At 40.8% G+C, this 12,917-nt stretch overlaps 1 protein-coding gene across 2 annotated transcripts in view; it reads left to right on the top strand.

The window, feature by feature from the left end:
* CLIC5 (chloride intracellular channel 5) overlaps positions 1 to 12,917 on the top strand; it is a 150,626-nt gene that overhangs the window by 100,070 nt on the left and 37,639 nt on the right. For both annotated transcript variants that reach the window (XM_058306820.1, XM_058306821.2), the window contains exons 2-3: positions 5,258 to 5,367; positions 11,646 to 11,771. In XM_058306820.1, the coding sequence (XP_058162803.1) occupies positions 5,258 to 5,367; positions 11,646 to 11,771 (236 nt within the window). The remainder of the gene's footprint in view (positions 1 to 5,257; positions 5,368 to 11,645; positions 11,772 to 12,917) is intronic.

Genomic DNA, 12,917 nt, shown 5'->3' with positions numbered 1-12,917 from the left:
AAGGAAAATGAAAGACTTGCTTCTGTCCTGAAAGAAATTGGAAGAGAATCATTGAAAGAAAATCATTTCATAAGAGGTGTTAAACAGAAGCAGGACTGACAAAAGGTTTAAAAGAGACTCACTCACTTATTCAAGTAATTTGGATGTAAAGGAATAGGAAGAAAACTGTATAGGAATAGAAAGAAGGAGTATGACGAGTTGGAAAGGACAGTTCTTAGAGCGCTAGGAACAGGAGGGTAAATAGACTCAGAGCCAGGTATATATAAAGCTGAAGGCAGGGTAAGGACATCCCCAAGAGACCTCAGCAGGGAATTATGCATTATTTGGGCATTATTTGGGCATTGGGCCCAAGGCCATTATCAGACCAGCCTGTATGCAAAGACACCACTTGACCCTGTTCACTTAGAGACTTATACTGTATGGCACCCAGAAGTTCCCTCGGCAGGGGATATTTATACAACTTTTTTCCGATGGCCTATAAACTATCTGGTGAGCTAAGGTGCTGAAGGATTAATGGGTAATATTTTTAAATTTCTCCTGCGATTCTTCCTATCACATTGCACAGGCAGCTGTTTGCATCAGGCTGACTCAACCTTTATGTTCAGCAATAGATAATTGCCGAGAATCCCCAAAGCCTCAAATATATACTTGTTGTCTGGTTTTTTTATTGAATGAAAAATTCCCAAGTGTGAGTTAGCACCTTCTCTGAAAAGGAATATTGATTTCCTCGAGGTAGACCTCCCTATCCAATGTGCTCCTCAAATCACCAAGTCACATCAGTGCTACTGGAAGACTCATCAACCATATTACTGGAAGGACAGATCACTTGGTATTTTGAAATAATAGTAAAAATAAGGAAGATTGTCTGACTTATGCTTATTAAAAAAAGTGGCAGCTCCAAGTATTATTATTCAAGAAAAATCACTTTCCTTTGCACGTGATTTCATTCAGTTTAGTGGTATACAGATGAGTTACTCTATATCCAAAGAAAAGCTAGAAATAGGAAAGCAGGAGTCATAGCTTTGATTCTGTCCCTAGACCAGGCTGCCAGCCATGGACAAGTCATCTAATGTCACCAGGCCTGTTTCCTTACCTGTAAAAAGAAAGAGCTGAACCATATCCCTAAGATCAGGGGGTCTGAGAGGTGACAGCTGTTTTCAAGGTAATCTGAAGATGGTATACCTTTCTCTCTGGGTTGATGTTCAGTGGTAAAACTCCTGGTGACTTAACCCAAATCAAGGCCGTGGCACCAGACTATGCTGGTAAGTCATGCACACGGAGGCAGGAGAAAAGCCAGTCTCATTTTAAAATGGTTTTTATGAAGCTGTAAAACTTAAGTAATGAAATTGAACTTCAGTCTTCGAGCACATATCTTTTAGCTATTCTGGGTGTAGAGATGGGAAGTGCACATAAAACTCTCCAGCTACATTCCAGAGCGCGATGGTTGTCTGAGGAAAAGCACTTGTATGATTGAGTCATGAGCTAAATCATCCACTTCTTTCATGGAACACAGTTTTTTTACTTGAAAGGCCAACTAGCAGACAAACGGTGGTTATTCAGTCTTGTCATTTGCCAGAAATTTTCTGGAAAATCAATGAATTGAGTTTGTCATTTCAAAGATGGTGGATAGGACTTATAAGCATTGATAAAATATAAGCATTTAAGAGAAAATTTGAATTTTGGAAAATGTGTATCTGTCAGTATGAGCGAGACAGCTTCTAACACTTAAACTTTTTTGATGAGATTGATGGTAATATTTATGAATGATATTTTTTAATAGTTTATAATGAATTGTATAAGCATTTGAAAAATCTGCATAACTCACAACTATTTCCCAAGTGACAAATTCATGATGCTACAATATCATTCATGGTTCAAAGGGCCATTCAAAGTGCAGGACAGGCCAATGGATTTTAGTGCAACAGAGAAAGAGAACAGAATTTGATATGGTTTCAAAAATCAATATAGCAACTAACTTTTAAGAAGGTACCATTTAAGTATCAATGTGTTATTGAAGAAGAATATCCACAATTATCTGAAAAGGCTATTAAAACACTTTTCCTCTTTCAACTGCATATCTGTGTGAGGCCAGATTTTCTTCATATACTTCAACCAAATTAGCAACAGATGGAATGCAGAAGCAGATATGAGACTAGCTATCTTCTGTTCAGCCAAACATTAAAGATACTGAAAGAAATGCAAAATAGTGCCACTCTTCTCACAAAATTTCTTTTATTTTCAAAAATATAATTCTTTTATAAAATTTTGTATTAACATATAATAGAATTATTATTGTTATATTTAAATTAATAGCTAAAGAAACATTTAAAACATGCCTCAGTTTTAATTTATAATATAGTAAGTATCTATAGGTTTAACACACCTAAACAAAAGCTCTTCAGGACCTTCAACAAGCTTTAAGAGTATAAAAGAGTTCTGAAACCGAAACATTTGAGAACTGCTATTGTAAATAAATCTGTATTAGTGATTTGAATTCGCGGAATTGTAGGGAGTGATAAGAGAAATGGATTCCAGGGAATAAAGTTCATGCCCTCCTTTTGCCAGTGAGGAAAGTACAACCCTTCCCCTTTGCCAGCAGAGGGGAGGTGACTTTCTTGCCCACGGCCACACAGCAAGGAAGACAGGCCTAGAACCACCATCCCCTGCTCTATGCACCACACACCACAAGCTTTCTTTTCAGGACTGTCTTCAGAATGTCAACATCAGAATTTTGAGATCTTCAAGTCATAAACAGGGAGGGAGATCACCCTTCTCTCCATGTGCATCCATTCAAACAGTGACTGTCAATTAAGTGTCAGGCATCTGTGCTTGTTCCTCCTGAAGACGAAGACAATAAAACTTGGCCCATGGTTTTAGGAGAGCCAAGTTCACCATAGAGAGGGAGAGATTACACAAAAGACAATTTCTCATAGTATATAATAAGCATATAATATGAATTATCCAGCATCAAACATGCAATGTATAATCATACAACCTATTAGTATTGTCATCTATAGTATTATATGCTGTACAATATTTTATAAGTTTATAGACTCTATCTAGGGAATAGGAAGTACTTTGGATTATAGCTGGCAATCGTGTGCATGCACTGGGCCCATGGGAAAGCAGAATCATGAACTTGGGAAGTTTGCCACTAGTGATACCCCATCTCCTTTGAACACTCCCCTACTTTGATGTCTGTCTCCTGCCCTTCTTGCTCAGAGCCTCTTTGGACCAAAGTCCATCTGGGTTTTCCATTAAATTTTTCAGGGTACAGGGTTCTGCTAATCCCCACCATGTAAGCCTGAGTTGAACAAATGGTACATGAAGGCCACAGAATTGGTACATTTTGACAAGAGAAGAAAGGAACAAGCTGAAAGAGGGATGCAAGGGCAGGGAAGGTAAATTACAGAATCTTCGCATTTGTTTCTCTTGGCCCTCTGAAGACATTTATTTACTAGGCCTAGAATTGTAATTGAAGACAATATTAACAAACCACAGTGAAAACGTGGGAAGCTATGGAAACCATCTCACCCTTACACCTCCGGCCCAGTGACTGCACATGGGCTGGAGGGCAGGATATGTGCATCCACCTTCAGCACCGTCACGCCCCAGCTCTGCAACCTTGGTGAACAGATTACCCGTCTGGGTCTCAGGTCGGACCCAGGCATGGTGGTTGGAAGGACTGGATCTGGAGGCAGACCACCGGGGTGCAAATCCTGCCTTCACCACGGTGGGACCCCTTGGCCGTTACTGTACCTTTCTGTGCGTCAATTTCCTCATTTGTAAACGGGAGATAATATCTTATGTCACAGGGTTTCCATGAGAAATAAACAAGTTAATAATATGTGTCAAAGTACATAAAGCAATGCCTGGCAATATGGATACTAATTGTTGCTATGAAAAGTATTACCATATGAAAATAATTTTAGAGTTAATGGGAATTCCAATATTTTACTAGCGCCACCTTCAAATCCCTCATCACCACTACCATCCTGAAAAAAATGGATATCATTTTTCTTTCTTTCTTTCTTTTTATTGAATTTTCCACCATCACTCACATTATAACTGGCCCTGGAGAGAAAGTTCCTTTGTCAGGATGACTTACCAGGTCCAACACCCAGGTCCCTGTTGGTGCTTTTGGGAAGGAACATCTTAGGACCTTGATATCATAAATCCCAGTTAACACCAAGCTGTTACTAAATGAACAGTTGCCTGTTCGGAGTGTGACCTGCTGGCTAAGGCTTTATCAGCAACGTTAGCTCCTGGGCAGGAGGCGTGCCAATCACGGTGCCCTTCCACCTTTCAGATTTTACATCACCGTGCCCCTGCAGTCTCAGCTTCTCGGGTGGGTCTTTTTCCAGCACCAAGGAAAAGTGAGAACTGAATAGGGAGTGGGGTTCTTGGCGTAGTAAAGAGGGAGGTAGAATAACTGTAATTTCATAGCAATTACCTACAACCAACACGGTAAAAGGCTCCAGTTTTCCATTATAAACCTGAGCCTCTTGCTGGGTGTGCTTTGCAAAGTAGGAAAAAAAGCACACAATTAGGCTCTAATGTCTGCAAAGGGTTTTGCTGCCTCCCCAGCTGAATGTTTTTTCTCCTTTGCTTTAAAAAAAAATAATAATAATCTTAGTAAGCACCCATTCCAGGATGTTGGTTGGTTTTGAGTTTCAATAATGAAATCCGGCAACTCTGTGCTTGCGCCTGGGGCCCTGTCAGTGGGGCTCAGGGCCTGGGCTGCCTAATGGAGCCAGTGTTTTCAGTGGAACCAACATCCAAGGCAAGAGCGGGCGGGTTATTTCTTCCTCTAAGTACCGAGCTGGGGCCAATAAAACACTTAGTGGAAACAAATTATACAGAGGCCGGTCCCCAAACCTTTTTGGTTTGCTTGAGATGAATCCTTTATAAAATTCATGGTTCTGCAGCCCCCTCTGAAGTACAGTAGACATGTAAAACAAAAAACAAAAAACAAAAAAAAACCCTATTTTGAGGACACTAGGCTTCTACAGTTTCAGAATATTAATTCACTGTGTTGGAAACTCAAATCGAGTTCAAAAATTTATTGCGCTCTTACACTATACCAGATGCTGCCATAGTTGGACAAAAATGAATGAGACACCTACTGTCCTTTGACATTAGGCTGGGACAGGGTTTTATGACGTTCTCTTCGGACCCATGTTTTGGTGTTTATAATCCTCTGTTCCTTCTTGCTAATATGCAAATGCCACTCAGACTCTGGTTTTCTTCTCTCTAGGCTGGAATTGATGGGGAAAGCATTGGCAACTGTCCTTTCTCTCAGCGCCTCTTCATGATCCTCTGGCTGAAAGGAGTCGTGTTCAATGTCACCACTGTTGATCTGAAAAGGTAAAGGACACTTATTAATGAAAAATATATTTGGCAGCAAGGAACAAAGAACCTTCCACAAGGAAGGGCAAAAGCTTTCCCACGGCTCCCAGCATCCTTCTCCTGGCATCGCCTTGACCAGAATTGTGTCCCAAGGCCCACACCTAGTCATAAGACAGGTGCACAAGCAATGGTCCCACTGGGGGCTGAGCACTTTGCTGCCCTAATTAGCAAGGTTCAATTAACAATGAAGAGGGGAAAATGGTCATTACATATAACTAAGAGTGTCTGATCCTGAGATAGGTATGGTCAACTAAGAATATGGGAATCAGCCATTCCAGTAGAGCTTCCATCTGACCCTAGCAGAGCCCCAGTGGTAACAGTCTGAGTCTTCAGGTGTTTGAGATGCAGACCATTTCCCACGTTATCTTCCTCGCCTAGGAATTGCTCAGAGTGAGAGCTCTGGATTATAGGATGGAGAGTTACTAGCTTTCTGTTATTAATGCATAATTTAATGGCTGTTAAAAATGCCAAGCATCATTCATTATCAGGTGTCATGTTCTTTTTCATTCTTGAGCATACATCTTCTGCCTCTGCCTTCTTCCCCAGTGAGCCTGGCATATTCTCCCAGTAGCCTTTATGGGAATTATTCCAGTCCCAGAGCCACAGCTATTGTCTAGATAGTTCCATTTGGATGTTCTTTTATTGCCTTATGCTCTATGTTTTTAAAATTGCACCCATCACTTTTTTCTTTGAAATGGGCTCCTTTCCTTAATTCCTTTGTTCTTCCATTTTCTAGGCTCTGGAACTTTGAAGTCATTTCCAGCTCTTTTCTCTCATTCCCATGCTCAATCCATTGCCATATCCCTAGGACATTTTCCCATTGCACGATCTTGTCTCCATGTTCTCTTTTCCATTCTCAAAACCCACAGCCTGGTCCAGGTCTTAGCACTGCCAGTCTGTTTCCTTGCTTTTCAAACTGTTCTTCATCCTTTCAGGTGCTTTTCTCTCTTCAGTCCATCCTTTATATCAGTATAACATTTTTCTTCCTGAAAGAGTCCTCTAATCATATTGCTCCCCCTCTCAGAAAACTGTCGAATGCGTCCATTGCCCATGGAATGAATGCATTTGCAACCTTCCTTTGTCTTTCCCAGCTTCCTCCCAGTGTTATCTCCTAATACTTCTCTTCCTGAACTACCTGGCTTCTGCTGAGCTGGCCTAGCTTCTGCTGCTCTCATTCCTGCTAGCCTCCAACCCTTGGATAGGATGCTTCTAAAACAGACTTTCCTGTCATTTTGAACAGATTATGCATAGTTCCCAGGCTCAGCTTCAGCCCCATCTTTTCTGTGAAGCCCCCCACCCCCACCCATGCCCCCAATACTCTCAGGAGCATCCTATCAACCCAAACATCTCCAAACTCATGTAGTACCTGATGTCTGTGTTTTGCCTTATACATCACTGAGTTCCAATATCTACAGTCCTAATCCTTCACAAATGGTATGTGGTTTCCCATAAATAATCACATAATATATAACCCTGTGAAGGAGGTCTTGCTTCTCCATTTTATACAAGGAAACTCAAGGAAACTGAGTCAGATGCCTTGGGACTTCCGTTTAGGTGCCCAGCTAGAAATCAGAGGGGCTGATACTGAAAACCTGGTCCTCCTGGTTGAAATACTTTGTTCTTCATAACATTCCAGACTGCCTTTTTTGAGCTTCTTTTTTGTCTTTCAAAGGAGACTTTAAATCCCTCAATGACAGAGAGGGATCATGTGTTAAGTTTCTTGTATCACCCTTAGCAACTAGCTCAGATCAGGTCCTCAACTCCTATCTGTCAAATGAGTGAACATGCGTATCAGTGCTGCAGTTGTCTGTGATAACTAAAGAGAGCAGGACTCTTTCATCCTGTTTGAAAGAAGAGCTTCTTCAGTGGAGAATCAAAGGTCTTTGGATTATCATCTGCAAAAGTGGACCTGTATGTGTGGCTGGAGATGAGAATGAGAGAGGGAGCAACCCCTGCGTTCTTTGGATGCGTCTGTTACTCTTTCATAACTGTTACGGCATCACATCCTGCCAAGAGCTCTTTGAGGTGGGCCAAGCAAGTACCACAACTTCAGTTTTATAGATAAGGGAACTTCCTTAACTTTCTTAGCTCTGTGTGTGCATTTGTGTATATGAAGAGGTAAGGGATATATACATATATATATTTTAAAATATAAGATGCAATGAGTTTAGCAATTACTAAGAAAACTGGCTTCTTATCCTGTAACCATAGTATATTGACTTGAGTGGCCTCGAATAAGTTATTTCACTCTTCTGAGCCTCAGTTTCCTTGATTGTACAATGGAGATAAAAAATAGTATCTCTTTCTCTCTGGGGAAGCGGATGTGGCTCAACAGCTAGAGTGTCTGCCTACCATATAGGAGGTCCAAGGTTTGATACTCAGGGCCTCCTGGCTCATGTGGTGAGCAGGTCCATGTGCAGTGCTGCTGTGTGCAAGGAGTGCTGGCCCGTGCAGGGATGCCTCCACGTAAGGGTGCCCCCTGCACAAGGAGTGGCCCCTGCGCAAGAAGAGGTGCTTGCGCAAAACCGCAGCCCACCCAGGAGTGGTGCCACACACACGGAGAGCTGACGCAGCAAGATGACGCAACAACAACAAAAAGAGACACGGATCCCCAGTGCTGCCTCATGAGAGTGCAAGTGGACACAGAAGAATGCACAGCGAATGGACACAGAGCACAGATGATGGGGGCGGGTGGGGGGAGAGAAATAAATAAATCTTACCAAAAAAAAAAAAAATAGTATCTCTTTATAAGGTAATCGTGAGGACTTAGTGAGGCAGGCCATATAAAGCATTTTCGTTTAGTGTTGTGCCGGGCTTATAGCGAACACTCAATACCTGTTGGCTGTCCTTAGCATTATCCCTGCCTTCATGGCATTTGCAATCCAGTCTTGGAAAGGAGAGTGAAACACATTAAACAATTCATAAATTAAACCTGGCAATGCGTAATAAATGCTAATTACATAATTTCAATCCTAAATGCTGAAGGGGTCAACAAAGAGAGAAAAGGGCAACTGTCCAATCACCCATTGGCTGTGTCCAGCTGAGCTTCAGGGGCCATCGTCATTATTTACTAAGGGTGTCAGGCTCCTGAGGCCAACATTCTCTAGAGCCCCAGTCAAAAAAAATAACAACAACAAAATTCTGCATCTTTAAGCCACCGAGAGTTAATTGCTGGAAAATAAAATCAGTATAGATTTTCCCCTTCCAGCTGAGAAACCTAGCCCTGCTGCCTTGAATTGGCTGTAAAAAAACGGGAGCAGAAACTAAAGAATGTCCTTTCTTTGTCTGAAATGAGAGACACAAAGTAAACAAAGGGACCAAGTAAATTAGATTTTAAAAATACTTTCAGTCTCAATTGTCTGAGGAGCTCCAAGTGCCACAGTAGGCAGCTGGAGAGTCTGTGTGTTTGGGGAACAAAATGGGAGTGACAGTGTAATTGAAATTCTTCTCTTCCCCTCCCAAACTGATTACACCAGGAATTCATTTCATTACAGATTCCTCTTTCCCCATTGTTTTTTTTTTTTTTCGTTCTCCCATCCAATGTTTCCCATTCCCAACGCCCACAAAAATGTTGCATTCTTAGAGCATCTAGGGTGAATCTGACATCCCAACCCTGCCCATAGAATACTCCATCATTATTTCTCCTCTTCCCCCGCTTTCCTTAGTTCATCCCTCTCCCTCCCTACTTTCCCCAACCCAACAACCCCTTCCCCACTCAGCTTGCTCCATCCCTGTTCTTGCATTCTAAGCAGCTGGCCAAAGCTCAGAAGCAGGTCCTTGGGCACTCACAGGTGCCACAGCAAATCCAAGGGCTCTTTCCTTCCAGCAGCACAGACCTTTAACACACTGCCCAACAGGTAGTTAGCGCTCTCACTCCCCAGCTCAAACCTGCAGTGGCTCTTAGCATTGCTGTAGGCCTGCTGCAGAAAGTTAGATCCTTTACTGTTCATTTGTTTGATTGGACATGTATTCCAGGATTTCATCCTCTCCTCTATCTTCTAGGCCTTCCTTTCTGGATAATTTAGGACTTTTGGATCTTCTCTTCCACACACACACAAAAAAATGCACTTTTGCTTTGGCTATCTTAGATTTTTCAGTGTCTGACCCAGAATCCTACAAGTTCACCAAGCTGCCCTCTCTCTTCATAGGGACTGCATTTGATGCCTATTATACTTCACCTGGAAGATCATATTGGTCCCAGCAAAGCTTGCTATAAAAAGAAATAACTTCCATAAAGCAAATTCTATATTTTAATTGAAGTCCATTAGAAAATAGATGATATGATTACTTGGAAAATAAATTCTTCCTAACCTAAGAAAACACTTAAGTATCCTCATTTTTTTAAAAAAAGAGGTACAATTTCTGAATCACAGAAAATTTCCAACTCCTGAATACTGAGCAGACTCAAAATAACATTTCAAGAAAAACAACAGCATTCTAGTAAAATTTCAGCTCAAATTTGACTAATATTCACATTTTAATAATAGTGTGTGCATGAATTAATTTCCAGAATAAAAGTACTGTAAAAGTAAGAACATGGTAGAGTATCAAGACTTAACCATTGTTGCCTCCTGGTTTTCCCCATATTCCAACAACTTTCATAACTGGATGAAGATTTCACCAACTTTGGAAAAAATCTAATTTTGCAGCTAAAATTATTATTTTTAAATTAAAAATGGGCCTTTTATTGGAATATTAATTAAAATATATATATTTACTGTATGCCCGTCACAATTCTACATCCCTCTCCCATAGATCTTGGGCTTTCGAGCTCCCGCTCAGATATCTTCTTACCCAGTAAAGTTCAGTTCTTGATGTAGAATCCTTGGTGGGGAGATGCCAACAGTGCCTCCGGTGTTTGTTGAGCAATAATGTTGAACTTGGGTGGTTGAACATAAAGCCATGACCTTCCACTAGGACCTGTAGTGTGTCCATGATAGAAGCTTAGCAATGAACAGGACTTTTGAAGACATCTTCTCCATTAACAGTTTTGTTTTCAATCTAATATTTTGCTTCTTTTCATGGATACCCAAAAACTGTATTAGGGGCTGTTTATAGATCAAAAAAGTGTTTCTTTGAGTCTGGCAGAAGATTGACTATTAGATATTAGTTAATAGATATTAGAATTTAAGTTACACAGCGAAGGGGTATTGCAAGCATGAAAAAAATTATCCAAATCCCAATTTCTTTGTATTCAAGAGAAGACCTCTAAGGATGAAAGTGTGCTTCAATTCTTTGATTTCTAAATTTTGGGATTCTGTATGGTGAATTTTTTTTAACAGATCAATTTTATTGGCACATATTAATAAAGCATAAGTCCATCCAAAGTGTATAATCACTTGTATTTAGTATAATTGCATAGTTGTGCATTCATCTCTTCAGTGATTTTTAGAACATTTTCATTATTCCAATAATAATAATAAACAAACAAACAAAAAAACTCATCATCTCTCAATCTCTCTGTGCTTCTCCTGCCATGCACGGCTGCTATTCTGCTTCTGTCTCTCGAGTTTATTTGTATTTATATTTATAAGAACAGTCTTATACATGCAGTATCATCCATATTTTTTTTTGTCCTGGGTGAGTCCAGTGAACTGGAGTATCATCCGTATTTGTGTTTGACATGAAGTTTTAGTATCTTATATACAGTACCATGAGACAATTTTTAGTTTTCCTTCTAGTGATATACAAAACCTTAGACTTACCCTTTCAACCACTGTCATATCCACATACTAGCTCTGCTGGTTACAAACACTATGATGTGATTTCACCATTTCTATTCCTTTCCAAAGATTTACAAACAACTCTTTCACCAATTCTGTGCATTTAACCCTTAGCTTTCCATTTTCTACCCTCATTCTATGAGTATGGTGAATTTTTGTTAAATTTTTGGTCAAGGAAATTTGAAAGCCCAACCACTCTTCTAGTTAATTAAAGCTTGGCACTAATTAAGATATCACTTGTGATTATTCTCCAGTTCTTCAATAGTATCAACTCCTTTATCTTGACCTGCTCTTTTCTTGCTGACTTTGGACTAGGCAGATTTCCTTTGTCACGCCATCCCTTTTGAACTTTCTCCAACCTTCCCTGCCCTCCACTCCACACTATAAATATGTTTTGGCTGACAGGCATGTTGACTAGAGTAGGGAGTTTAATTTCCAATTTGAAGTCCTACATTTCCCAGAACGCGAAGCACCATGGTGTAAGCCCATACCTGAATCTTGTTCTCTCTACAGAAAGCCAGCAGACCTGCACAACCTAGCTCCTGGGACCCATCCACCCTTCCTGACCTTCAACGGGGATGTGAAGACAGATGTCAATAAGATCGAGGAGTTCTTGGAGGAGACCTTGACCCCTGAAAAGTAATGAGTTGCTTATTTCTGGGAACTAATGGAAAGGAAGGGGTCCCTGATAGAATCAGAAAAGTACAGTGTTAAGTTGGGGAAGGCAGATTTCCCGAGGGACCTCATCAATCCAGAGCATAGGACCAACCTCTTTTTAAAGAGAAAGTCTGAGATGCCCTTCCACACCCGTCAAAGGGCTGCCAATCTTGAAACAGCTCCACAAAGTCCACTCAAGAGCAAATATTGCCTATGAAACAGAGAGGATTGTTCCTTCCTAAACACAGTGCTCCTAGGAGCACTAAGAAGGCTACTACCCCTCCTTCCCCGCAATAAGCCTTCCTGTTCATTTTAACCAAAAGACCTCTAAGGGCAAAGCCTTCCTCATTTTAGAATGAGAGCTAAAAGGATGAAGAAATGAAAATAAGCTAGGGAAGAGGTAACCCCATGACTTCAAACCATACCACAGTAAGAGTCATAAAGCTGACCAAGTCTAAATCTGATCCCATAAACCAATGGGGAAAAAAAACCCCAGCTGATAGCAACCACTTTCCTGAAAATGGGCACAGGGAGAGGAGAACCCACAAGAGCTCTCAGTTCTGGTTGAGTAGATAAGCAGCTACTGATGGAAATTAGTTGTACAGAGAAGAGGGATGAATTCTAAAATTTACTGGACACTAAACTTGTTCATTATAGTAGGTTGTAATCAGATTAATAAAATAATCACAATTAAAAAAAAAAACTAAAAAATTAGTATTGCATATACAATGAACCAAGAAGTTTATCCTGGAGGGATACCACTGAAAGGTTTTCAGCAAAGGAATTGGATCGTCAGTTTTAAGACTTACTTTGTGGGGTTGGGGGTGAGAGAAAGAGGCAGGAGATGGCCAAGCTAGAGGCAGAGAAATCAGTTAGGGGGAGCCAACTGGTGGAAGTCCAGACAAGGCATATGAGGGCTGAGCTAAGACAATGGTAGAAAATGGGGGTTGAAGGGCAGGAAAGATTCAGAAAATACTTAGAAGGTACTGTAAGCACAACATGACTACTGAAATTCACCATCTTGCCCAGTCAGGCTCTGATTAAACCTTGAACAGTCTTCTAAAAAGTGTTCTCTGTCATCCATGTTAGCACAGTTTATTTTCACAGTGAGACTGGGAAGCTGCCCCA

Source organism: Dasypus novemcinctus, chromosome 11 (assembly GCF_030445035.2).
Source record: "Dasypus novemcinctus isolate mDasNov1 chromosome 11, mDasNov1.1.hap2, whole genome shotgun sequence".
In the NCBI taxonomy this organism is placed as follows: Eukaryota; Metazoa; Chordata; class Mammalia; order Cingulata; family Dasypodidae; genus Dasypus; species Dasypus novemcinctus.
The sequence above is the reverse complement of the archived record's forward strand: the minus strand, read 5'-3'. Positions and strand labels throughout refer to the sequence as shown.